This window comes from Hypomesus transpacificus, chromosome 22, assembly GCF_021917145.1.
Source record: "Hypomesus transpacificus isolate Combined female chromosome 22, fHypTra1, whole genome shotgun sequence".
In the NCBI taxonomy this organism is placed as follows: domain Eukaryota; kingdom Metazoa; phylum Chordata; class Actinopteri; order Osmeriformes; family Osmeridae; genus Hypomesus; species Hypomesus transpacificus.
In genome coordinates this window covers 14089520-14117331 of record NC_061081.1, presented here as the reverse complement: position 1 = coordinate 14117331, position 27812 = coordinate 14089520, and the positions used below count along the sequence as shown (strand labels likewise).

At 46.2% G+C, this 27812-nt stretch overlaps 2 protein-coding genes across 4 annotated transcripts; one reads left to right on the top strand and one right to left on the bottom strand.

The window, feature by feature from the left end:
* The first annotated feature begins 308 nt into the window (after positions 1 to 308).
* Positions 309 to 13438, top strand: tmod1 (tropomodulin 1). Of its 3 annotated transcripts, none has more exons than XM_047045562.1 (11): positions 309 to 630; positions 3886 to 4062; positions 5639 to 5795; positions 6220 to 6336; positions 8585 to 8674; positions 8822 to 8952; positions 9210 to 9317; positions 9706 to 9849; positions 10109 to 10253; positions 11145 to 11244; positions 11948 to 13438. In XM_047045562.1, the coding sequence occupies exons 2-11, from the start codon at positions 3940 to 3942 to the stop codon at positions 11964 to 11966; spliced, it is 1134 nt and encodes a 377-aa protein (XP_046901518.1). In that variant the 5' UTR covers positions 309 to 630; positions 3886 to 3939; the 3' UTR covers positions 11967 to 13438. The 3 variants fall into 3 exon arrangements, with proteins under 3 accessions (XP_046901518.1, XP_046901517.1, XP_046901519.1); XM_047045561.1 differs by having other exon boundaries at positions 3808 to 4062; XM_047045563.1 differs by lacking the exon at positions 11145 to 11244 and having other exon boundaries at positions 3808 to 4062.
* cplx2l (complexin 2, like) lies at positions 12910 to 27609 on the bottom strand. The gene is made up of 4 exons (XM_047045600.1): positions 27029 to 27609; positions 25904 to 26000; positions 19373 to 19551; positions 12910 to 17302 (listed from the first exon to the last, which is right to left on the bottom strand). The coding sequence occupies exons 2-4, from the start codon at positions 25932 to 25934 to the stop codon at positions 17114 to 17116; spliced, it is 399 nt and encodes a 132-aa protein (XP_046901556.1). The 5' UTR covers positions 25935 to 26000; positions 27029 to 27609; the 3' UTR covers positions 12910 to 17113.
* Between the last annotated feature and the right edge of the window lie 203 nt (positions 27610 to 27812).

Sequence of the window (27812 nt, the reverse complement as noted above, 5' to 3'; positions counted from 1 at the left end):
AAATAAATTGGTCCTTAATTTACATTCAAAAGCTGTCCGTAGTCTCAATACATGTTTAGGCCTATACATTTTCTACCGAAGATTTCCGATTTCAGTTTCCAGTAGGCCTATAAAAATTAAACTATTGTTCACTTATGCTTCAAGACATGTACATGCTGCATGTTCTACATTTGTTTAGTCTCTTAAATACATTTTAAAGTAATAAAAATAAAAAGTTTTATGAAAACTTTGTTTCACAGTTAAGCGTGGGAAGAGCCGTTAGTTCGCGCGGCTCTATCAAGAGCCCTACTGGTGTGACATCACTTGGGTGGACGGTCTGTGCGCGAGGGGGAGTTGACTACCACAGTTGACTTTACCTCCGAGAGTGAGTGAAGACAGTAAACCACGAATTGGCAAGTTGAAGGGAAACTGTTGTATTTCAAGTCGGGCTCACGGTTCTGGACAACTTGGCCCGGTCATGGACCATTTTGTGTAGTAGGTCCCGTATTTATAAGTTTATTCTACGCTTTCTAGCGACTCCTCCGTGCGACTCAACCGGTCAGAAAAGGAACCATATCTGGTCAAAGTATTCGGCTGTCACTAAGCGGGTTCCTGTCGGCTATAAATAGACTCGGATAAGCGGTGAAAGAGGTAAGTGAAAAAACTGCTTCTGTTAGCGAAAATACCTAAACTGATGGACAGCATTTGTTTAATTTCATAATGCCACTTCTAACCTTGGCGGTTGATGTATTTTACAAGTTCGAAAGTAGGCCTGCGTGTTTCCCTCAAGGGCTGCTAAATACTTATTTCACACTTTTGCTAGTAGGCCTACAGTAGAATACATTAAAAGTGTAGTATTACTAATTTGTGATGCACCATTGAAGCCGCGATGCGTTTGTTTGGAATTGTAGCAGTTGTCAATTGTTTAGTCTAGTCCAAGTGTAAGCGCACTGGCTAAATTAACTTAAAAAATGACTATAATATGCTCGAAAATAACACATTTCAATAGCTAACTCCTGTCCACACGAGGTAGTTTATTATGAAGACAATCCTCAGAGTCCTAACGGGCCGTCGCGCGCACAGACCAGAAGGCCTATAAACTTTTATTTTTCCTTCAGAGCTATCACGTCTAAAAGAAGTATGTTCCTGATGCTACAAAACCCATGCATGTAGTCTTGTGGTTGTAAACCTTTGGGCTTGAGGGTTTCATCCACCTGGCTTAGTGATCCTGTCCACGTTTACTGTAATACAGGATGCAGAGGTCATTTTTACCTGTGGGGGCTTGGGTTTGAACAGGACACCCACACATCTGGTCAAAATGGCAGATACATTTTACTTGATTTAAATATAACCTACCATGGTTAGTACAGGAGCAGTTTCATCACAGATCCCATATCCCACGTAAGGGCCTAATGTTCCAGCGTTACATTTGAATGAGATGCTGTCATTGCATCTTCAACCTCAGTTCTTGCAGCAGCAGGAAGCTATCTGGCAGAATGACTAGACCTATAAATACATGTCTCTCTCTACCACCCCTCCACCCCCACATGCTTCTCTCTCTCCTATCTCTCTTCTGTCTGTCTGTCTCTCTCTCCTATCTTTCTTCTTCTCTCTCTCCCCCCCTCCTCTCTCCCTCCTCTCTTTCTCCCCCTCCCCTCTTTCTCTCTCCCCCTCTTTCTCTCTCTCCCCCCCCCTTTCTCTCTCTCTCTCTCTCTCTTTCTCTCTCTCTCTCTCTCTCTCTCTCTCTCTCTCTCTCTCTCTCTCTCTCTCTCTCTCTCTCTCTCTCTCTCTCTCCCTCCTCTCTCCTTCTTCCCTCTTTCGCTCTCCCCCTCCTCTCTCCCCCTCCCCCTCTTTCGCTCTCCCCCTCCTCTCTCCCCCTCCCCTCTTTCGCTCTCCCCCTCCTCTCTCCCCCTCCCCTCTCTCTCTCTCCCCTTCCCCCCTCTCTCCCTCTCTCTCTCTCCCTCCTCTCTCCCTCCCTCTCTCCCCCTCCTCTCTCCCCCTCCTCTCTTCCCCTCCCCTCTCTCTCTCTCTCTCCCTCTCCTCTCTCGGGGAGGGACTGACAGACAGGCGCACCGCTACCATCAGCTGTTTCCCACCAGGGGTTAGAGCAGGCAGCTAGGGCTTAGCTGTGCGACCCAGAGACCTTCAACTCCCCCACATCCCTCACCATGCTCGACAGATAGCTGGCTGACTGGTTTGCTGGCCGGCTGTATTGCAGACTGGTTGTATTTGTTAACGAAGCATATTTAAGGATATTTATTAATGCAGCGTAAAATGTGTACAATATGGCCAGTGTGCCACCAATTTGACTGGTTGAATGCTAACACTAATGAAGCCTGAACTGAAGTTGGTACGTTGGCCCACTGTTACTGACGCAAGCTACGAGAAAGGGAATGGTTGAAACGTTGAGTAAACCATTAGGAGTCAAATGTCGAGGGCTGGAGGGAGGTCCCATATTAGCTGCGTTGCGCAATCCTATGACCACAGACCCCCCAAACACCAAATGTGTTTTTCCAGCCAATTGAGTTTTTGTCACATCTAAAAGGCAGAGGCTGAGGACTTGATGTATGACTATGTTTAGCCTGTTTTCTGCACCTCTCCTTCACCAACCGTCTCTGGGGGAGGGGATCCCTCCCTGAATTGCTCCTCCAAAGGTTTCTTCCATCTTCTCGCAACTAAGGTTTCCTGGGAGTTTTTCCTCCTGTCTTCATTGAGAGTTTAGGTTGGCTGAGGGGCAGTTCCATGGGTGTTTGTGAAGCCCTCTGTGACATTACTTGTTTAAAGGGTTATACAGATAACATTTGGTTTGATTTGAAAAGGGTGTTGACATCTACTGTACATCTGTGAGGAGGCTGGGGGGCGGGGCATTTAATCTAAGAACATAAAAGTAAAAAAAAGTCTTAAATTAGGAGTCGTTGTGTAACAGGGTGAGTCATCCTCTAGTAGGGTGCTGCCCTGCTGTTCTGCAGTCATCCATCACAGTTTACCTTGAGTCTGGGTCATTTTTACAAACTCTCCTCCAGGAAGCCGTACCTCCAAACAGCCCTTACTGCCCTACCCGTTTCCCGGACACACAGTTAACATCGCACACTTTATTTATTTTTTCTTGCTTCACCAGATCAAAGTCGTTGCCACTGATCCACCATGTTCAAAAGACACAATGTTCTCTCTGCCCTCCGAGTGATCACCCCTTGCTGCTCGTACGGCACAGCTTTCCCGGACAGCTCTACCTCCCAACATCATTACTCTTGATTTGTGTAACGCTCTTCACTATGTTTGGTTCTGTTTTGAAGTGTCCTGCTTATTCTCTTTTTCTACCCCCCTAATGGTTTTACTAACGCTTTGCAACACCAGATACTAACATGCCAAATTGTGCCAAGGAACAAAAAACTGTTTGGTTTTTGAAGACTGGATATTCTCTGTTGATGGGGGGGGGGGGGGTGGTATTTTAGCGGCCCAGAATTGATATGCATGGGTTAATTTGATCCTTGTCGATCAGAACATCAGTTAGAATCAATATTAGCTGCTGTCTGAGAGCTCTGGATGGTGAACTCATCTCGAGTTCCAATCATCGAAAATGTGAAATATGTGTTCAATTAACAAATCTTATCACAATTTCAACCTGGAACCTCTTGATCTGCAGTCAAATGCTCCACCATTGAGCTATACCCATCCCTCCATTTTCATTTGCCTTTTCCCACAACCTTTCCAGACGTGTCATCTCACTCTCTTCCTCCTCTGTTCATTTATCTCCTCTCTTCCTCCTCTGTTCATTTATCTCCTCTCTTTCTCCTCTGTTCATTTATCTCCTCTCTTTCTCCTCCGCAGACTTTTTCCAGCAACCCTTCCAGGCCACGTTTCCTCCATAGTGTATATATTTTTTTTACTTTTTTTCGGTCCATCCAGAGGGGGTGTGGTGTCACCAGAGCGGGAGTCGTGGTGGTGACATCGCTGGCGGCCATGTCGGCGTTCAGGAAGGAGATGGAGAAGTACCGTGACGTGGACGAGGACGTGCTCCTTCAGAAGCTGACTGAGGATGAGCTGCTTAGGCTGGAGGACGAACTGCAGGAGCTCGACCCCGACGTGAGTCCACCTTCCACCTCTCGAGCTCTCTACGGGGTCAGGAACAGAAACACTGTTCCAAATTGTAACCGATAAGAAAATGCCCGGTTCCTGGTACCCACATAATATTTTTTTTTAAAGTGTATCGGTTCCTGCGTTACATGTCTGTGAGGATGTGTGGGGTTCCCTGCCAGGACCTGTTCTAGGTGACTGTGTCCTTCATGCATGTGGCGCTAGGCTGGAGGCGGGCGAGTAACTAGCTTTACAAAACGACAACACACATTTCAAAATAAAATCCTACGCATTAGTGATTTGGCTGCAGCAAGTTAGCCTCTGGCTACCTTGGCCAGGGCCTGTCTGTACACAGGGTTTAATTCATGGCTCTGTGTTTAGCTATCGCCCTCCTTAGTTTCCAAGGCCGTCCATCATATGGAGAGGTGCAGACAGGCACAGTAATAGGCTGTGTGATTAACGACCATCATAAAGAGGTTAGGCTTCTGCCGCTCTGCCTCTCTACCTCTCTTGTCTCCCTGCCTCTTAGCCTACTTGCCTCTTAGCCTCCCTGCCTCTTAGCCTTCCTGCCTCTTAGCCTCCCTGCCTCCCTACTCTCTTTACTTTCTCTCCCTGTTGCCTGCTAGGCATCTAGCACATACACAGACTCACATCACTGGCATTACTATCGGTCTGTCTGCCTCCCTGTCTGCCTCCCTGTCTGTGATCCTGTCTGTCTGCCTCCCTGTCTGTCTGCCTGCCTCCCTGTCTGTCTGCCTGCCTCCCTCCCTGTATGCCTGTCTGCCTCCCTGTCTGCCTGCCTCCCTGTCTGCCTGTCTATCTGTCTGCCTGCCTCCCTGTCTGCCTGTCTATCTGTCTATCTGTCTGCCTGCCTGCCTGCCTGCCTGCCTCCCTGTCTGCCTGTCTATCTGTCTGCCTGCCTCCCTGTCTGCCTGTCTGTCTGCCTGCCTCCCTGTCTGCCTGTCTATCTGTCTATCTGTCTATCTGTCTATCTGTCTGCCTGCCTGCCTCCCTGTCTGCCTGTCTGTCTGCCTGCCTCCCTGTCTGCCTGTCTATCTGTCTATCTGTCTATCTGTCTATCTGTCTGCCTCCCTGCCTCCCTGCCTGCCTGCCTCCCTGTCTATCTGTCTGCCTCCCTGCCTGCCTGCCTCCCTGTCTGCCTGTCTACCTACCTGTCACTTTCTCAGTCCTCCCCCCCCCCCCCCTTCAGTCCTGAAGTAAAGCCCACTGATAAGGCAGGTATAAATAGTGGTGTTCTCCTGTATGGTTCATGTTAGCTGCTCTGTAGCTGTAGGTGCTGATAGCAGAGATAAGATGTTAGTGTTAATGTACAGGGCGGACGTGATAGCAGACTGCTGCTTTGGTGCAGGACCTGCTGAGAGCTTCAGCAGGGTCTGGGAAGTATCTGTCTTTGTGCTTGGGGGGCTGGTTTGAGAGTAGAGATAGAACACACACACACTCACTCACTCTTACAGGATAGAACACACACACACTTTCTAGCTCGCAGCCTCCAAATCCAAACCTTATCCGATGGCAATTCCTCATCTTTTCTTACCCAATGAGAATTCTCCTCCTCCCTGGTCAGAACGCGCTGTTGCCGGCCGGTATGAGGCAGAAGGACCAGACCAAGAAGGCGCCCACAGGCCTGTTCCAGAGGGACAACCTGCTGGCCCACCTGGAGAAGCAGGCCAAGGAGCACCCCGAGCAGGAGGACCTGGTGCCCTTCACCGGGGAGAAGAGAGGTAGGCTCTGCCTCCTGGAGGACGCTGTGTGTCTGTGTCTGTGTGTGTGTGTGTGATTGAGTGTGTGTGTTCTCTCTCTGTTCTCGTCTCCCTCTCTCCCTCCCTTCTCTGGGATAAGGTTATAGACTGCAGAGAGGAGTGAGTGTGTGTGTGTGTTTGGGGGGCGCCTGATGCAGGATGCCAGATACAAGTTGAGTCTCACAGTAACACTAGAAGGTTACTGAGTCGCCGTGACGACAGGCAGTGAGCGGCCATTACACGGGCAGCCTGCTCTTCCTGTCAGCTGATTCAACAATGACAACATTCTAAAACGGATAACCGTTCCAAACCCCAGTTCGACCAGCTGTAGGCCAACTGCAGTCATCTTTGTAATAAGGACCAGCATTTGTGAGTGAACATGTGTGTGCGTGTGTGTGTTCACCAGGTAAAGCCTGGGTTCCTAAGAAGGTGGTTGACCCCATCATGGAGAACGTGACCTTGGAGCCAGAGCTGGAGGAGGCGCTGTCCAATGCCAGCGATGCTGAGCTTTGTGACATCGCAGGTACGATGGGAAAAACCTCACCGCCCGCCGACATCATCCTAATGTTTTCACTTCAACATTAAACCACCGTTAACCTCCCTCTCTCTCTCTCTCTCTCTCTCTAACCCTTCCTCTAGCGCTCCACAATCATCCACCCTTTCTCCACTCCTCCTCCTCCCTGTGCCCTTCATCCCTTCATCCCTCCATCAGCATCAGCATCTTTCATTGTTTCCACCTCTTCCCCAGACCTCACCTCTCCATCCCTCCTCTGGCCTAGCTGGGTATACACAACACAAGCTTGCATGTCCTGCTCTGCTCTGTCTGTCAGTTTGCATGTTAGGAGTTTCACTGTCTGTTCTGAACTAGAGCTTGTGTTTAGACAGGAATCACAGACCGTTCCTTGACTCTGACCACTGAATGAACTGTTGGCTCATGGCAGCATGAGGCGAAGGAAGGAAGGAAGGAAGGAAGGAAGGAAGGAAGGGAGGGAGGGAGGGAGGGAGGGAGGGAGGGAGGGAGGGAGGGAGGGAGGGAGGGAGGGAGGGAGGGAGGGAGGGAAGGAAGGAAGGAGGGAGAGTTAGAGAGAGAGAGAGTGAGAGAGAGAGAAGAAGAAAAAGAGAAAGAGAGAAAGAAAAAAAAGAAAAGTAAGAGAAACAGAAATAGAATTGTGTTGCTACCGCACAGTGAGTTAAATCCTCTCCTGGATGATTCAATGCGCTGAGAAGCAAGAACCTGTTTACATTTGTCTTGAGACCTTTCCTCACATTCTCAATCACAGACAAACCCTACAGCCCAGAGTCCGGGCCTTTGTTTTTCTCACTTTCTCTCGCTGTCCTAACCTGTTCTGACCTACTATTCCTCAGCTCTTATCCGTCTGGATAAATAACCCTTTTTTATTTGTCTGTCTAACCGACTCCTCCTCGTGTTCCCTACATCTAAATCCTGTGGGATAAAAACATGCTGCAGAAGTTCCACAGACACAGACTTCCACGGGTCCATAGTCTAACATCAGTAAACAGGGCCACGTTATCTGCCTTTCAGAAGGGATCTGACTTACTGGTACATTCTGCTGCTAAATTCTTCTATTAGATTACATTAATTTAATTGTTTGTTTCTAGTGCTTGATTCTACTAGTTGACAGTTAGTCTTATATTCCGTCATATTCCACTGTTAAGAGTTGATTGTTTGATTTTGTTTCTAGTATTAAACTCTTTTATCTGAAGCCACGTAACAACAATGCATGGACTAAGAGGCAGCAGAGAGCAGCAGAAAGCAGCAGAGAGCAGCAGAAAGCAGCAGAAAGCAGCAGAGAGCAGCAGAGAGCAGCAAAGAGCAGCAGAGAGCAGCAGAAAGCAGCAGAGAGCAGCAGAGAGCAGCAGAAAGCAGCAGAGAGCAGCAGAGAGCAGCAGAAAGCAGCAGAAAGCAGCAGAGAGCAGCAGAGAGCAGCAGAGAGCAGCGGAGAGCAGCGGAGAGCAGCAGAAAGCAGCAGAGAGCAGCAGAGAGCAGCAGAGAGCAGCAGAAAGCAGCAGGAAGCAGCAGTCTTGCTGCCTTGTCTCTGAGCAGCTGTCGTAGCCTGCTGTCGCTGAAGCACAAGGCATGCTAGGATTGCGTGCTCTGTGTGTGTGACGTGTCCCCAGATGACACACTGTGTGTGTGTGTGCATTTAGTCATTTAAGCAGACGCTGTTGTGTGTGTGTATGCTCTGCTCTGGCTCTGCTCTTTGTGTGCTCCGTGTCAAAACCTGACTTTTAATAATCATTGCTGTCTATTTAAGATCATTTAATGCTAGTTTTTGTTTATTTGGTTATTATCTTTAATCAATCCAGTTTCAGTTCAGTGGGCTTCATGAGAATTGTTTAGCGGCGTGCTCATTACTCAAAACCGTGTGTGAGTGATGTGTGTGTGACAGTGTGAGTGGTACAGCTGTGTGTGTGTGTGTGACAGTGTGAGTGGTACAGCTGTGCGTCCTCTGTGCTGCCTGCACCATGTAAACATGTTCTGGACCCAGGCTGGTTGGCACAGAGGAGCTCCACTCCCCCCCTGTCGATAACGTCACCCCACAATGAATATTTATATTCTCTCTCTTTTCTTTTCCACCTCTCTCTTTCTCTTTTTATTTATCTCTTCATCTCTCTCTCTTATGCTCTCGCTCCCACCACCCCCTCTCATCATTCACACATTTCTTCCTGCCATCCCCTCCCTCTTTCCCTCCATCCTTCCTCCTCCCTCCCTCCCTCCCTGTCCCCTCCCTCCCTTCCTCCTCCTTCAGCGATCCTGGGTATGCACACTCTGATGAGTAACCAGCAGTACTACGAAGCTTTGGCCAGCAGCAACATCGTCAACAAGCAGGGCCTCAACAGTAAGACTCACACACACACACAGATGCAGCCTAACCCTACATCAATGCTAGATTCTATTGTTAAATTCTACTGAGCAATTCTAGTGTTGGATTCCAGTGTAATATACCAGTGTGTGTGTGTGTGTGTGTGTGTGTGTGTGTACCCAGGTGTGATCCAGTGTGCCCAGTACAAGCCCGTCCCAGACGAGCAGCCCAACTCCACCGACGTGGAGGACACCCTGCTGAGGATGAAGAGGAACGACCCCGACCTGGTGGAGGTCAACCTCAACAACATCAAGGTCCCCTCCACTGCTCTGGCACACACACACGTACATATACACCCACACACATGCACATATACACACACACACAATCACACACACTCCGAAGCCAAATACCCATGCAACACACAACAGTTTCACTGTGTAACAGTTGTGTACAGGGACATTTGTTAACTGGAAAAACATTAAAAAACTATATTCTAGGGTTTCCCCATAACAAATGAGTTTTATGTGCATGTGTAAAAATCTGCTGTCTTTTGTTCTGTGTTCTCCAGAACATTCCGGTACGCACCCTGAAGGAGTACGCAGAGGTTCTGAAGGAGAACACGATGGTGGAACGTCTCAGCATCGTAGGAACCCGCAGCAACGATCCCGTGGCCTACGTGAGCACGCTGTCTTTCTTCTCTCTCTTTCTTCTCTCTCTATCTTCTCTCTCTTCTCTCTTTCTTCTCTATTTCTTCTCTCTCTATCTTCTCTTTCTTCTCTCTTTCTTCTCTCTTTCTTCTCTCTTTCTTCTCTCTCTTTCTTCTCTCCCTCTTTTCTCTGTCTTGAATTTCTTCTTTTCTATCACACCATTCCACAGATTCTGCTGTAACATGGACACATAGTTCAGTTCTAATTTGAGCGAACTCGTTGATGACACATGATACAAGTGCATGCAAACAAACCATAATGTTATGAATAGACAAGACTGATTGTTTCAAAATGTGAAGACACCATGCAGTACTGTGTGTGTGTGTGTGTGTGTGTATGTGTGTGTGTGTTTGTCAGGCCTTGGCAGACATGCTGAAGGTGAACACCACATTGAAGAGTCTGAACGTGGAGTCTAACTTCATCACAGGCGCTGGTGTGCTGTCTCTAATAGAGTCACTACAGTCCAACACCACCCTACTGGAACTGAAGATAGACAACCAGGTAACACAACAATCTTTCACACACACACAAACACACACACACATACACATCCAAGGCTCCAGACCTTGAACAACTCTTGAGCTGGCTTTGGTTAGTACCACGATAACAATGTCATTTGTGCAACATGATTCCGCCCTCTCTCTCCATCTTTCCTCCCCTTCCTCTCCCCTCCCTCTCCTCCCTCTCTCGTTCCCCTCCCCTTTCTCTCCTCCCTCTCTCCTTCCTCTCCTCTCTTCCTCTTCGCCCCCTGCCCCCTCAGAGCCAGCCGCTGGGTAACAAGGTGGAGATGGATATCGCCAGCATGCTGGAGAAGAACACCACTCTGCTGAAGTTTGGCTACCACTTCACCCAGCAGGGCCCACGTTTACGGGGCTCCAACGCCATGATGAGCAACAACGACCTGGGTCAGTCACACACGCACACACACCGACGCTCATGGAAACAGGTCCGCACGCTGGCACACACATCCACCCACATCCACCACCCCCCCCCCCCCCCACACACACACACGTACACATCTACCCACAGACACACATCCACACACACAAGCACAACCATGTAAAAACAGTTGCTCACGAACCGTGTAAAAGAGCTCTTTGAAAACAGCTCCAAACGTGTGTTGTTCTGCACTCTCTGCCAAGACCAGCTGCTGGATGTACTCCAGGAACACAACAACCTTCTTCTGGAATCGACTGTGTGTTAGTGGAATCTACGTTGTGTTCTACACTGTATTTTACTGTGTTTTAATCATGTATTTTGTATAATTTTTTTAATGCATTTTTTAGGTTGATCAAGTAGTGTACTTTATTGTAATACCCCCTGCACAGATGGGTTGTCCTTTTGATGGTCAGCACATGAGCCCGGCCAATCACAACACAGTCTTGGCTTCTCCTCATTCTCTTCCTGGAAGATTACATTAATAATGTTGAACCGGTGTGTGTGTGTGTGTGTGGAACCCAACTATTTGATCCATAACAGCTGGTAGAGCAGCTGAGTCTTTCCAGAGAGTTAACGGAAGTTTCCGTCACCCGGATGAGAGGCAGGACAGACGCTGCTCCAGCAAGGCTGCTCCGGCAGGCAGAAGTGTTTCTGTTCTCACTGACACTCAGGGCATGTGTGTGTGTCCTCCATGGACTGTGTGTCATCGTGTGTATTAATATGTCAGTGTGTGTTTGTACGTGTCGCTTATTGTTTTTGTGTACATATGTGTGTGTGTAAGTGTTTTTGCGAGTTACTGTGTGTGTTTTATGAGAGTTGATGTGTGTGTTGATATGTATGCCACTGTTGTGTTGCAGCGCGGGTCATCAGGTCTGACTCGGACAGCACCTTCACCCTAACTCTGTCTGTGCCAGAGCTGGAAAGGGCCTTCGGGAAAAAGTTCAAGACAAAGTCCAAGTAAAGAGCCACCTGTTAGCACTCCAACCTTAGCACTCCTCCTGCTCTTCCTCTTCCTCCTCGTCTTCCTCGGAGTGCTCCTGCTTCTCCTTAAGGCCTGCTTTTCGCTCTCCGCTCCCCCCCCCCCCCCCCCCCCCCCCCCCCCCCCCCTCCAATCTCATCTCTTCTTGGTGTGTCGTCTTCTCTGCAGTGCTTCTGTTATCTCATCCGTTGTCAGAAGGGTAACCTGATTTGTTAAACACAACCATCTGGGAAGTCGTCCTTGGAAACTGCTTGGAAAAAGGCAGGCAATTACACTAACTTCAACCACTTGTGGCTGCTAATGGTCGTCAAAGGACGCTGATTGGTTCAACCCACTGTGGTTCGGGAACACTTTTGGATTCTTGAGTGGTTGTGAACTCGCGAATCCAGCTGTCTTGCAAGGTTACTCTCCTTATGCAGTCTTCATAGCTGAACAGAGGTCTTCTTCCGCCTTAAACCTGCCTGTTTCTTGCGTACTGCCTATTTGCAAAAGAAAATGGCGGACTTTTTTCCCTTCCAGATGTTCTCTATTTGCTGCACCTTTTCATTGCCTTGTCAACGTTTTTTGTGATGATGGCAAAGGAGTGGAAATGTTTGTCTAACATCTTTTCTCTCTCCCTTTACTTGTTTATTCATTCTCTCCTCTCTGTCTCCCTTTCTCCCTCTCTCTCTCCTACCACAGTAAGAAAGAGAAGGCTTGAAGGAGGACCCATCTTCCCCAAGTGTCGAACAAACATGTAGCACCCCTCTTCTGCAAGGGTGCCCCGGCCCTACCCCCGCCCCTTCCCATGAGCCTCTGCACCCACGTTGAACCCGGCCAGAATGCAAAGTTCTGCAGCCTAGTCCAGAATCTACCCCCTGGTCTAACCGTCCAGATGCCATACATTAGCTCCGGAACCACAGGGCAGATTGACATTTAATTATACTAAAACGAAAGTAGCCTAATTATTTACTACATATAACACTATAGTCTTTGTATTCTGTGAAGCACTGTATGTCTGAGAAGGAGTGTAGATCTGAATATGATATGGATAGGACAAAACAAAATGGCTCTGCCATTTAACAGGCTGAGAGGAACTCTCTCCGTCTTGCTTACACCTACCCAGTCCTCAGACCCTTAACAGATGTACAATCATCAAAATTGACACCAATCTACACGCAGATTTGGGCAGCGCTGTAGTGATAACACACTTAGCCATTCTGCAGGACTGAACAGAAACTTCTACGAACACCGTGCCCATCCAGTCTGTTTGCGGATCTACACACCTTTCAAGTATCTATTTAGTAAGGTTGATAAAGGACTAGGCCTGTAACGTATGAGAACCCTTGAGGGCTTGGGGCTTGCCCTGCCTCTGCAGTTTGACTTGGTTCGTCTAAATAAGTCTCTACAATGGCTTTAAGTATAGTGGTGTCCTTCTCACAGTTTCCACACAGTTGTCGGCCGCCTAAATGTCTTCTTCAGTTATACGTGGCCCTCGGAGCTGGTTCTATAAAAGGATGTGTGCATGGAGAACGAGAATACCTTTGTCGTAGTGTGGTTGTGTCCAGAACTCGCTTATAAAAGAGCCTGTTGGTACCAGTGGCCTAGGTGTGAAAAATATCCAACGCCGCAACTTCCAGAAGCTCAGAGATACAGAATATATATTTATTTGTTGTTGTTTGTTTGTTGTTGTTTACTGATCTTCCCTCGACACTACGTTGTTTGACATCCGGCAGCGTCTTAAAATCGCCACGTCTGTTTCGGCCGCCACGGAAACCTGCCGTGTGTGGGTTTGTTTGAACACAACTGACAGATGTCACATTAGCTGGTGGCGTTAGGTTTGTTGTATTTAACACTGTTTGAAAGCACTGTAATTCTGAGATAGGACCTACTAACAGCTACTCCCAGCTGAGTGCTATTGGTAGGTTTAGGAATGTGCTACTCTTAGTACATACATGGTTTCACTTGCATATGATGGTACTTCTGTAATGTGCCATTAGGGGGCATTATTGCCTCTACAGTATGATGTTGTGGCGAACAGTATTGGTTGTCTGCTGTATTTGCAGGTGTACAGCAGCAAGGTTTGATTTGTGGTCCTTTCTGGGTTCTGTTATTATAGACCTGAGAATGGCAGAGGAATAAGCCATTCATAAAACAAAAAAACATCTTGGGAATTTTGAGAAAAAATAAAAAGGGATGGTTGGAGTTTCTAAAACAGCCAAATATGAAAGAAATATGATCTTTGAGTAATGTGTACTCATTAAAGTTATGGCTGTTCTGTGCCTTGGCTTGACTATTGTTTCTTTTAGATAATGGTCACGTTGTTTTGATTTTGTTCCTGATAAATACGTTTTGAAATGACAAAGGCTGTGTTGTTTTTCTTGGCTAATCTCTACGGGATTACTCAACATCTTTACTATGGTATTATGTAAATTGACTCAGTTTCCATCAGATATGGGTGAGTGGGTGAGTCATTATTGATTAGTATTTGATGAGGACTTTATTATATACTACTGTACTCTTGTACTATTATTGATGTAATACCTTGTACCATGATGCCAGGGTATCCACCTCGTCTGTGAGGTCCAGTTACCAGCATCACACTAAAACAGGTAGTGATAATGGGTACTTTTTACTCAAGTATATGTCAAAGCCCATACTTCTTTAACTTGAGTAAAAAAGTGTAGTCAGTAATTCAACTTTTCCCAGAGTCTTTATAAACATGAGTATCTGTATTTCTACTTGAGTGAAGGAAGTGTGTGCATTTGTCATCTCTGGTTTCGGAACAATACTGTTCAAATCCCAGGGCTTGGTTTACACATATCAACATTTTTAGCCACTGGGGCAGCAAAGGCAGGCAAGGGGAACTCATTTTGATGTTAAATAACCTCCTAAAGTGAAACGTTCATGTCAATGGACCTTTAAGCACAATTTTGAAAACAGGGCTTACTTTTGTCAAAACACGACACACGATTCACACATCTAGACACACAAGTAGCAGAACACCTCCAATCCTTTGCCAAATGAAACACTTGGTTCAAAACGATACAATAAGAACCCAACTCTGAACCATGGGGCAACATTGAGAGAGACTGGACAGAGAGTACAGCCCAACCTCAGCAGATATGCTGTTGCAACAGTAATTTGGACATTTTGACAAGAGCACATATGAAAACTACTATTCTCTACTGTCTACAGTAACATGTAGCCTACTATATGCACTACATCAGTACCTTGTACACATTCACGGCAGTCCATGATTGAAACAATGTACTGTATTTCATTTGCTGAATACTTTCATTTGTCTCCACATATGTTTTTGCTGTGTTTACAGTATGTAACTTACTATACAGTTTTCAATTTGAAATATGTTCTGATTTTCTGCGCAAAAAGCAACCTTTACGTAGACAATGTGTAGAAATACAGTAAATATTTTCAGCATTGTGCAGTACTAGTTTTGTGTGTTGTGTTTGGTCAACATATTAATGGACTCGTACGTACTCTACTGGAACAATATCTCTGACAAAATCAATCAGGTTATATCATTAGAAAAGAATAGTTAGTGTAAAAGTGTTTTAAATTTTGCACTACAGTGTGTAACTGGTTCAAACAGAGTCACATTTTATGAACCGTGTGTGTGGCATATGGTGACAGAAATAGATTTTTATACACGATTGTGTAGTTTTGAACTAAGGGTTTCATTTTGCAGATTGGAGGTGTTCTGCTACTTGTGTGTCTAGTTGTGTGAATTGTGTGTTGTGTTTTGACAAAGTGACCCTGTTTTCAAAATTGTGCTTCAGCAATTGTAAAAAACTGTAAGTCAAACTACAGGCATACTGACTCCCAGTGGACAATCAGAGGGCTTGCACCAATGCCAGCCAGTCAGAATACCCGTGATCCAATCAGCCAGCCATCTTAGATCAGTCAACAAACCAGCCAGCCAGTCAGGCAGGCAGGCAGGCATGCCAGGTATTTTGGCAGGTATTTTGGTTATAAGTCTGCAGAAGATACTGTATCAGCTAGATGGTCAAACTAAGTACCATTTATACCCTAGAGGACACATCAGTTTTTCTTAACACAAACAAAACTAAATTTAAAAAAAATCACGTCCAATAGCATTGCTAACAATGCTAACAAACTTTTGCATGAAAACATTTTGAGAACGCCATTTGGTGGATTAAAAAATAATAATTTGGATCCTTTTGGATGAGGCTGTATTAAAGTACGCATCTATTACAAGGGATACCCAACCAAGACAGGTTGTAATACGGATATGGCAATTACACAAAAATGTAGTCTGAACATGGCTTTGCTGTCTGGATAATATCAGAGTGCCGAACAACAAGCTTAACTCCCTCCTCCTCTTTCTCTCTCACTCCCTTTCTATCAATCTCTTTCTTTATGTGTTTCTCTCAAACAACGGTTTTACATATTACAGGGGGTGGAGATCCATCCGATACGAAAGATGACAAACATTACTTTCAGTGAACGAGTTGTTTAATTTTATTTTCAAGCAGAACATACAGGGTGGTCCTTTATTGCTTATATCAGCATTCCATTCTGGTAAAAACCAACACAACATTCTCACAACTAACCAACCAGTCAATGAGTTACAGAATTATCAAGCATAGTATTCTCTTCTTTAACGGTTATTTTTGTTTATATTAGAATTTTTTGTTTTATTTAGCTAAGCTAGCAAAATTGGTGGTCAAAACAACAGCTATTTTCAGTCCAAGGATTGGAAAAAGAAACTCATAATTTCTCTCTCTCTTTATACGATGGAAAATGTAGCTGTTGGGTCAATACTGTTTTTGATGAAGTATCTTTTAAATAATTATTGTTTACTTTTTCTGCAAATTGTTAAATAAAATGTTTTGAATATTCCGGTTCATCAATGGAAGCATGAAGTTTTTCGAACTGTATACTAGCTGTATACAAGTGTGCCACAATAATATGACTCCCCCTCCCTGCAACCTGTAAATTAAATTCCTTAATGCATACAACACAGTTTTCATTGCCATTGTCAATATTATGATTACATCATACCCATGATAGTGGAACCACATTCAAAATCAGAATTATTGCCTTATAATTTTTGCGTGACTAAGAGAAGAAAGGGTTATTGAACGTATTCACAACAGACAGGACTAGACAAATATCATGCAGACATCAGAAAGTACACAGAATTGGAATATAAAATGTTGTTTTAGACCTACGTCATGGTAGTTTGGTGACATTAACGATAGAACATGGGCTCTGACACAGTGTGTGTGTGTATGTGTGTGTGTATGTGTGTGTACGTGTGTGTACATGTGTGTGTGTGTTTAGACTACACATTTTACATGTGTGCAAAAGATTTTCACATAAATATCATAGACAAAGAAAACGACAACAAACATGTAGCCTTATTGTAAAGAATATGAGAACTCCTCAAAGATCCTTGGAGATAAAATATGGCTTATCAAGTTATTCTTCTCAGATATTGTTAAGACAGACAACACGATTAAATGATTATTTATTCTAGTTTTTCTCATTTTTCTACCTGCCCCTCCCCCACCTCCAGAATATTTACAAATCAAAGGAGTGATGCCTTGAATTAGGTGTTTTGGTGGTGGAGGTTTATTTTTCAAGGGGTTGCTAATCTTTTCTCTGCCTCATTGCAGAGGGACAAAAACGTAATCTAAAACTTCTTGACTAGAAGGATTAAACACTCTAGCTTCACCGTGCCACAGGTTAGCGTTAGCGCCCTCCCAAGGTCACTAGGTCACGTTTGTATTAGCCTAGCCTCGCGTCAGCCTAGCCTAGCCTAACTCAATGTTAGCCTAGCCTAGCCCAACGTTAGTCTAGCCTAGCGTTAGCCTAGCTCGGCTACTTCTTCAACATGTCTTGAAGGGGGCCCGGGAGGTACTTCATGACTGTATCCATGATGCTCTCCTCCTCTTCTTCTTCGTCTCCGCAGCCGGCAGGTACAGCTTTCTTGGGGCGGGTCAAGCTGCCCTCGGAGGCCTCTTCCACGGCTGCCTCCTCTGTCACCACCTCGCGCTTCTTAATGCCGTACTGTAGGGAGAGACGGAGGACACGACGAACGTCTTTTTTTTCTTTCCATTTTGTTCATTTAACAAACGAGGTACAAACAACACGATACATTTGTTACATTTGATTAATTTTACCAAAGCGATACGAACAAAATGAATGCTATGTAAAAGAAACAGAGGTTGTAGTTATGTAGCCTATAACATCTGCCACATCCTGTTACTCATGGCAGAGTGAGCCATGATCAAGGGCCAAAGGGTTAGGGTCAGTGTTCGAGCGTTAATAATAATAACTTTAATTTATATAGCATTTTTCTCACACCCAAGGATGCTTTACTATAATTAGCTTTACTTTACTAGAATATAAAATGTAAATGTAAAATAAACATATATAATTAATAACATCACATTGCCCAGACATTCTCAACAATAGTTAAGACTTTCTTCAGGTAAGTATTTATTGTAAGTGTAAGAGTGAGCCAAGTAAGTGTCACAGTTGAGGTTTAGAACGCGAATCAGACTTATCACAAAACTGTTCTTAATATTTATGGTTCTGTGGTTGTTTTTTAGGTTTACCCAATGCTTCCTCCCTCTTTCTTCTCACATCTCTCTCTATCTCTTTTCATATCTGTCGTTCTAACTCACTTTGTCCCTCCTCTGTCTGAACCCCCAAAGCAGTTTCTGTTGACGTATTGATGCACAGATATTTTGCAAGCGCCTCCGCATCCTTTAAGATATTTTTGGGCCACAACAAAGATGTTTTTTCATCTTCCTCCTAAAAAGCGGGGCATGCGATGCTGTGATTTAGAAAGCAACCGTGGATGTCTCATGTCAGGTGGTAATGGAGCAACAATGAGCCACAGAGAGGAAATTCACCTCAGTACAGCGGGGTGGGGGTGGGAGGTGGGGGTGGGAGGTGGGAGGTGGGAGGTGGGGGTGGGAGATGTAGAGAGACGGCAGAAGTGGAAGAGAAGAATGGAAAGATAGGAAGAAATCTGTGGTTGAGTATGCGGGATTACAGGAAGCGGATTGGAGAGAGGGGAATGAACAGAAGGATAGAATGAACAGATGAACAGAATTCTGATTCTAGAGGAAGAATAGATAGATTGAAGGTTTGGGAATGGGTTGCTCGAAGCTTTTATGGAACGAAGAAAAACAAAAAGATTTTTCTAACGAGAACGTCATAGTGTAGCAAATGATGTGCCAACCTCAGCCTCTCTGATTTTGATTCTGTCGTTCGGGATTTAGTTTCAGAGCACTGGTTTACCCCATAGACTGGCTCCTACTGCCTCTATGGTGCCAGATTAGTGCTTTTGCCAGGGAGAGGAGGATGAGAGGATGGTGTGTTTCCTGAGAACTCAAACCAGGCCTGTATTCCCCAGCTTCTCCTCTCTTATCCACACAGAGTGCCGGTTTCATAGCAACCACCGCTCTGCTACCGTAGCAACCGGGCTGCTGCAACCCCATGCCACGTAGAGTACCTGAGGGGCAAAAGTCCACCCGCAATGCAGTCTGGGAAACGTAGTGCTTCCTTTGACCTGAGCAGAGTAGCGCACCTGGGTTCAGATTAATAGATTCCTCTTTTTTGTGTGTTCAGTTGTTTGTAGCCCAGAGTTGTGTGTATAAATAGCTGTGTTTGAAATAAAGTCATCCACACAGGAAAAGTAAAAGAAAATCGCTACAAAGGGAAAGGAACCAGAGTCGATGCTGGAAAGAAGCCAAGAAAGGGTTTGCGTTTGAAGCACGTAGTACTACAGGCTTCTGCTACCCCTGCAGAGGATGTGGGGGGTGGGGAGCGTGTGTGGAGCGGAGAGGCTTGTTCACACTGCAGAAGTATTTAGCTGGGACACGTGTTTTCAAGGGTTTAATAACAACATTTAGCCTTGAAACGTGTTAAGTTATTAAATCCTCACTGTAAAGACTTTCTATTTGAAACGTCGTCTGAACATTGGCAATAAATCTGCTCAACTGCCCTAAAATATGTTTTGAAAATATACTGCTACTTAACTTAACCATTTAATAAAATATATATATATTTAATTGCTCACGTTGCTTCTGTGTTTACCACATTGTTGTTGTTTGTGTGCTTGTTTACCTTGTCCCTGATGCCTTGCCTCATCCCTTCCCTCTCGAGCTCCATCTTGGCATACTTTTCCTTCCTCTCCTCCTCCTGCTGTCTAAGCGCCTCCTGTCTCTCTTCCTCCTTCTTCTCTGCGTCAGGGTCCGCCTCCTTCTCCTCCCCTCCCAGCATCTTGCCCACGTCAGGGGGGCCACCTGCACACAGAGAGACAGACGGACAGGTGTTAGGAAGAAGAAGAAGAAGAACTTGAACTTGGAGTCGGAGATTGACGTGGTGAGAGAGACGGACACATGACAGAGATAAAGAGATGGACACATGACAGAGAGAAATAGATGGACACATGACAGAGAGAAAGAGATGGACCTATGACAGAGATAAAGAGATGTACACATGACAGAGAGAAAGAGATGTGCACATGACAGAGATAAAGAGATGTACCGAAAGATGGACAGAAGTCAGAGACTGTAAGAGGTAGAGGGTGTACCCAGCAGGATGAGGAGACAGATTGTCAGCTGTCAGACCTTAGCAAAGGAGGTAGTTGTAGGCCTGATCTGAAATTGTTGGCACATACTACGACACGTCTGCATGCTTCGTTCTGCCTGGAATAACTTGTACAAGGACGAACAGAAGGAGGGAGGACAGAGGAGACGGAGGAATGGAAGAGAGGATTCCAGTCTTCGGTGGGGTTTTTTTTCTCGTCTGGCAGACTGCGGAATAAAATCTCGCACACAACCTCAGAAAAGCTGAGCGCTGTCTAGTTTGCAGGCCAGTTAGAGGGAGGAGGACGGTCTAACACAGGCATGAGTGCATGACTGCCCCACTCAGAGAGAGGGGGGGGGGTGAGGGATGTAGGGAAGGATGAGAGACACAGCAAGGGAGGGGGAGAAGGAGGGGGAGAAAAAGAAGGAGGGGGAAGAGATGTCCAACCTCAAACCTATGGCTGTGTGAGGATGGAGGGAGATGGAGTGAGGGTTATAAAAGGAGAGGCGGAGGGAATGAGGGAGGGGGGCTGGGAAAGATGAGGGATGGCCTTTGGACTGCACGAGCGCTTTCCTACAAAGAAGGGGAAGGATGGATGGAGGGAAGGGAAGAAAAAGACAGAGGCGATCAGCAAAGATAGAGGAGAAAGATACAGAGCGTGAGGGGGAAAAGAGAGGGAGCGGGAGAAGGAGAGAAAAAGAGAGAAGAAGAGAGAAGAAAAGAGAGAGGCATTGAGGAGCCCCTGGTGATGTTGTTAGCGTGGTGAGTCTTTTTGTCTCATCAGCATAAAAAACCACCAACTGCAGTAAAAACACGAGTGGGTGAGACGAAGACAGAGACACGAAGGGATTGGAGGAGGGAGGGGGAGAGCGAGATGGAGAGAGCGAGATGGACTGTCAGATAGAATAAGAGAGAATAGGCAGAGGGAGCTAAGAGATGAAAACGGGGGCAACAGAGACAAGAAAAAACGTATTTTCATATCAGGGAAGGGGATTTGGAGGAGGGGAGGTGCACAGGATGACAGGAGGAATTTGAGAGAGAGAGGAAGAGGGGAGTGTGTGAGAGAGAGAAGAAGACGGGGAGTGTGTGAGAGAGAGAAAGAGAGAGGGAGGGAGAGAGAGAGGGAGATGGAGAGGAACGAGAGAGAGAGAGGGAGCGTGAGAGGCAATTAGAGAGAGGGAGAGATCGAGGCAGGTCGGCGGTTTCTTGGTTTGTCTGGGCATGGAGCTGACGTTGCAGATATATCTGTGTGTGTGTGTGTGTTCTCATGAGTCACTGTATCGTGTATCCAGGTTACGACCTGCCTCTCCCTGCCACCTGTCTCATCACAGGTGTGGGTCCCATCTTATCTCTTATCCTCCCTCTCCTGTGGGTAGCTCTCAGCGGGGCCCAGTCCCAATCCAAACACAGGTGTTAGCTACTTTCTTCTTTTTCGCCTCTTCCTGTAATTCTCTACAGGCTCAGTCCCAATCTGAACGCAGGTGTAGCTACCTTCTAATCCTTTGCTTCCTGGGGGGAGTTGTCCATCGGGCCCAGTCCCAATCTGAACATATGTGTAGCTGCCTTCCTCCTTACTTCAGTCAGGTCACCACAGGCTCCCATGGAGTAAAGAACCTCAAGTATAATCCTCTTTTTCCAGTACTGGCTGATTCTGGGATTTTATTTATATATTTTTTGTCTTGGAAGTCATACAAATTTGGTTAGGTGTGAGCCGATTTACCTACAATTTCAAATGATTCATTCACATATTTTCTATTAATTTAATAAAAAAATATATGTATTTATTTTTATATATTTATTCACAAACACTAATTAAATTTAATTAAAATAAACATTAAATCACATGAAATTGAATTGAAACATTTAAATCTACACTTGACAACAAGAAGATGTGGTTTGGTTCAGGATCACTCCAGTTCTGCAAGAAAACCTTCCGTATGCAATTTCTACATGGGGATAAGCGTGTAGGATTTGGAGTGGGACGGGGCCCAGGGCCGACCCTCAGTCTTGTGCTCTGTAGCGTGTAGTGATGGTTTCACTGTTTGCATTCCGCTCCATTGCTCCCTACTCTGCCTCTTATGTAACCTGGCAGACAGAGAGGTAGCAAATAAGAGTATATTTTATACTCTTATTTGGGGCGTTCAAAGGGAAATGTTTTAGTTTAAAAATACATTGGTCTGTTAGTGTGGTTGCCGTATGTTCGTGAGTGACTCAGGGTCATCATGGGTTTCAGCACTGGGTCAGGTTTTTTGGAGAGTATTTTAGATTTTTTCTGTTTGTCGGGTGTGTAGTGTGTGGGAGTAATGAGTGATAGGTGCAGTTGGGGGTGTTCAGGAGTATTATTCGGGGGTATTTGGGGGGTGATAATAGTGAGAATTCAGGAGTAATATTGGAAGAATTTGGGGTGAACAGGCGATGTAGGTTACTTGGGTAATGCAGTTGGAAGGATTTTTGGTTGGGTATAAGTCACTGTGAAGGGATTTCATGTTAGTATTTAGGGTATCATGATGATAATTAGAGTATTAAAGGGTAATGTTTCCCAGATGACAACACCCGCTGAGCCCAGATGAGTTATCTCAGCCTTTCCATCGGTGGCAAAGAGTTTAGGATGCGTTATCTGACGCTCAATCTGTAGCTGGAGAATAAACTTCCGCCCCTCCAACACCACTATGCCTTTGATGTGGCTCAGTGAAGCGAATGGATTAAGTAGCTTTATGAGAGCGTGTAACCTCGCCATCTTTATGGGGGGGATGGTTAAGAAATATTCCGCTCTCTTGCCAGTTTCTCTTTTATTCTCTCTCTTCTTCTTCTCCATCCCCCCATCTTTTAGCCTTCAGTATTTTGCCTCACCTCCCCCCCCCCTCTCTCTCTCTCTCATCCAGCACCCCCCCCTCACCCTCTCTCTCTGCTTCTTCTCCATCCCCCACACTCTTTTGCAACCTTCAGTCTCACACAACCCTCTCTCTTTCTCCTCCAGCACCCCCCCCCTCTCTCTCTCTCTCCTCCAGCACCCCCCCCCTCTCTCTCTCTCTCATCCAGCACCCCCCCCCCCCCTCTCTCTCTCTCCTCCAGCACCCCCCCCCTCTCTCTCTCTCTCCTCCAGCACCCCCCCCTCTCTCTCTCTCTCCTCCAGCACCCCCCCCCCTCTCTCTCTCTCTCCTCCACCCCCCCCCCATCTCCCCCCTCCCTCCTTATGCTCTCCAGTCGTGACATTGGGACGAGGACGGGGCCGTGTAGCTACATTATTTATAGTCTGTGCGCCGGGCCCCAGTGGAACCTCAAGGTCACCACGGTGATGAATGGAATTTGATTTGCGCCGTAGAGATATGGCCTGGCAGGAAAAGGGACGACACCCGACCAATCACGCAAAAGGGACCTTCAGAATCCACCAATGGTGTCGAAGTGCCGGGCCTCATTTGCATTAGCGTTAGCCTTCCGCTTAAAGAGCATCTGCTTTGACCCCTAGTTAACCTTGACCCCTAAAATTGATGTGTGTATATCGGTTAGCATAGTAGCAGAAGCTGTTCTGAGTTTAGTTGGTGGCTTGCCAACCGCCCCACTTCTGTGCCCTTAACCCTGACATTGCTACTCCTCATAGAATAACATTTTTTATCTCTCTCTCTATCACAACCCTCCTTCACTCTATCTCTCACACAATCCTCCTTCTCTCTCTCTCTCTCTCTCTCTCTCTCTCTCTCTCTCTCTCCTCTCTCTCTCTCTCTCTCTCTCTCTGCCTGTCTCTCTCTCTCTCTCTCAATCTGTGTGTGTGTGGATGTGTGTAGGAGTGCAAGATGGAAGTGGGTAAAGAATGTAGATGTAGATGTCATAACTTATGTTAATATGCATTCTGACCTGGGACCTCAGAGCATTATGCTGAAGGTGATTCCGCTCTCTCTCTCTCTCTCTCTCTCTCTCTCTCTCTCCTCTCTCCTCTTTCGCCTTTCAAACTCTCTCTGCCTCTCACCCTCTCTCCCCCCTCTCTCTCCCTATCTCTCTGCCTCCCAACCTCTCTCTCTCTCTGTTTTCTCTCTCTCCCTCTCTGCCTCCCTATCTCTCTCTCTCTCCCTATCTCTCTGCCTCCCTGCCTCCCTATCTCTCTCTCTCCCTATCTCTCTGCCTCCCTGCCTCCCTCTCTCTCCCTATCTCTCTGCCTCCCTGCCTCCCTATCTTTCTCTCTCTCCCTATCTCTCTGCCTCCCTGCCTCCCTATCTCTCTCTCACTATCTCTCTGCCTCCCTGCCTCCCTATCTCTCTCTCTCTCCCTATCTCTCTGCCTCCCTGCCTCCCTATCTCTCTCTCTCTCCCTATCTCTCTGCCTCTCTGCCTCCCTATCTCTCTCTCTCTCCCTATCTCTCTGCCTCCCAACCTCTCTCTCTCTCTGTATCTCTCCCTCCCTGCCTCCCTATCTCTCTCTCTCTCTCCCTATCTCTCTGCCCTCCCTGCCTCCCTGCCTCCCTCTCTCTCCCCTATCTCTCTGCCTCCCTGCCTCTCCTATCTCTCTCTCTTTTGTTTGGCAGCTGTTTCTTTCCCTTCCTTCTGTTCCCCCCTCTCTTTCTCAACCACTCACTCACTCTCTCTCTTTTATGCACACAAGCATGTATAATTTTAAACACCACATCGCACATTTATAACCAAACTCAACATCTCTTTTAAAACACATTCGGTACATACACACACCTTTCCTCTCACTGTCAACTAATCAAATCGGGCTCAGAGGCAAAAATTACATCAAGGTTTCCACCAAGAACACAGAACACTGTTAATACAACAGTGAGTCTATCACAGTATCTTCCGTTTGTATCTATCCTTTCTCTCTCTCTCTCTCTCTCTCTCTCTCTCTCTCCTCTCTCTCTCTCTCTCTCCTCTCTCTCTCTCTCTCTCTCTCTCTTTCTTTCTCTTTTTTTCCCCTTTCTTCGGCCCTCTTCCTTTTTTTATCGACCTCTACGGTCTTTCTCTCTTTCTCGCCCTCCAAGTCTATTTGCCCAGCTACAACGTTCATTCTTTAAAGCTCCTATAATGTGCCAATCTCTGAGTTAATTTCGGACTTTTATAACACTTTTTTTTATGAGCAAGAAGGGAATTGATTCAAAGTAATTTAGAAAAATGTGTGTGGGTGGAGGTGTTATCGATTTGTCCGGTTATTAGATTGATTAATCAATTGATTTGTTTAAACAAATTGATTGTGCGGGATTAGAAGGGTGGCATAATCAAATATTGGCATTCCTGAATTGACTTTGTGGAAATGGTCCTTTCATCACTTAAGGAATAAAAGAGATATGTCTGAATTTATGAAAGACAATTAAGAATGAGAGTGGTAGAATTTTTTACAACAAAGGAAGATTTCATGTTGCATATGTTTATGGAATAAAACAAGCAACAGTCACACCAGTGTTGCACCTTTATGAAGTGTTCTGTATACGTGATTTAGTGCAGCCCTTCACACGAGAGCTGTTGGTTTAAGAATTATAGCGCGGAGAGAGCACGCCGCTATGCAGAAGTTGGTGGTGAGTCCCGCATCACAATGAGAACAGTCGACTACAGTAAAGCTTCCATGGCTCAACTCTCTCTCTCCCCTCCCTCTCTCTCTTTCTCTCTGTCTCTCCCCTCCCTCTCTCTTTCTCTCTCTCTCTCTCCCCCCTCCCTTTCTCCCCCTCCCTCCCTCTCTCTCTCTCTCTCTCTCTCTCTCTCTCTCTCTCTCCCTCCCCTCTCTCTCTCTCTCTCCCCCCCTCCCTCCCTCCCTCTCTCCCTCTCTCTCTCTCCCCCTCCCTCTCTCTCTCTCTCTCTCTCTCTCTCTCTCTCTCTCTCACTTCTCAAACCTGCAGCCCCCCCTCCCCCCCACACACACATACACAGAGCAGTCAAACAAGACGAGCTACCATTGCAGCCTATACGTCTACCAATATGTGAATAACAAGTCATGGTAGTGTTCTCCCTCTGTGTTTGGAAGAGGGTGAGTGCATTGGCCCCGGGGCTACGATTTTTGCGCAGGATGTAAGCCTGTGCAGCCCGTTCCTTTGAGAGTCTATATGACCTCAGCTAAATGCTGCAGTGCCGTCAATCAACTCACCTCCCATCGCAGCTTTCATAACAAAATTCATGATGAAGCTCTTCTTTTCTTCCCTCTCCGCTGTGAATCGTGGTCCAGGGCACACGTAGGCTACAACCTGCGGTGGAGGAATTGAATAAAAGTTCGTATTGTGATTAATTTATTATGATTGGTAGAAGTTGTAAGATAAATGCAGCCTTGACTCCAAAGTAAAGTTTTATAGAGAGGGCAGTGTGATCTTATACGTTTTGATGGGACGTGTGATTTAGAGCTTGGGCTGGGCACACCTGTGTGGCGTCCTCAATTTACAACCTCGATTCATCATCTAGATTTATGTTGACGCGGGCGAGTTGCACGGAACGCACAACACGCCGCAAAGGACACAAAAAGGTCAACGAGAAGTTGTTTAAGGTAGTGATAGGCTAAAAAGCTTTTTTTTTTTTTACACAGGCGACCGTTCACGGTCACAGCCAGGTAGGCGATTGTAACCCAATAGATTCATCCTGTTCGACGTCGGTGTAGCTAGCTGTAGCTCCACCCGTTTGCTTTGAATTAAACACATAGTGCCAAACAGTCTAAAATGAGAAGACGGAGACTGAAACCTATCAAAGCATATCTTTGCTCCTGTCATCCATCAAGCGACCGAGCAGCATATCCGTTTTTCATAACTGTATTATGATTCCTGGATTGCGGAGGGTAAAATTACGGAGGAGCTCAGGCCCCAGGAGCGAAACGGTGTTAGTTTATGATCGGCTTGTTATCAACGCCTGAAGCCCAATAATCCGCGCCCCGTTCCTACGGAAACTTTCCCTTCTCCTTATTCAAACAGAGCAATAATTCGTTAGGTTATATTCAATATGCAGGATGAGTACTCTAGATCTATTTATTCTCCCACGCAGGGGTTAACCCGATTTTTGACTGCAATCCTGTTTTAACTCGGGTTGCTTGTCGTTTCCCCAACACGATATAGGCAATCACCCCATATGAACCCTCCGCATGCACACCTAGGATCACGGCTACATCACACTTCCGTCTCGAGCGGGGACGATTTCAGAACCATTTTGGGGTGGACAGCTCCCGACTGTCCGTCCCGTTTCACGTCAACAACATCTATTGTCTTTCATGGTCTTCCTCATAAGATTTTACCTTTTAGAGTGACTTCAGTTATCTCAAAAGACCGTCGTTTATCCTCGTAGATGTCGAATAGTAAAGGGTGGAGGTTATTTTTTTAAAGGTTCACTTCGAGCGTCCCCAGTTCTTAATTTCCTTTCCCAGAGCGCGAGGAGTGGAGAGAGGAGCGTAGTGAACGCGTCTTCCTGCTGCACGACGACCGTGCACGCGTCACAGGCGGGAACTGCAGTTGCTTGGCTGTGCTGATGATGAGGGCAATCACATCACACGGAGTTACACCTTCTCCTCAAATGTCCCGCGTCCTGTTAGGTGTCTCTGTCTTCCTCACTGTCTCATCACACTGATGACAGAGAAATTGACTGCGAACTAACGACCGATGCTCGACCGCCCGCCCTAAATATTGTGGCCTAGAACCCCCTCTGTCTCATTCTCGAAAAGGGAAATCTCTGAATCTAAGCTTTTCCCCTTGGGTCGGCTATCTCTTAGACAAAACCAAGTCTATTTAAGCATTATTTGATATAGACCAGGCAACCCCTCCCTTGACAGTCCGATCTAGATGTTTTTCCAAAACGGGGTGTTTTGCTAACTCCAGCTTTATAGGTTGCAGTCCTGCACCGCCTATACTTAAGTATCTGTGTAGACTTTAACTCAGCGGGATGTCTATGAAGCCTGGTAAAGGTTGCCTCCAATTAACCAGAGAAAGGGTTATAATCCTGCCCTATTCCGAGATACGGCTTACCGTTTTGACAATAGTGGCTATTTTTTGGTGTGTGTGTGTGGTGGTGGTGGGATGGGGGGG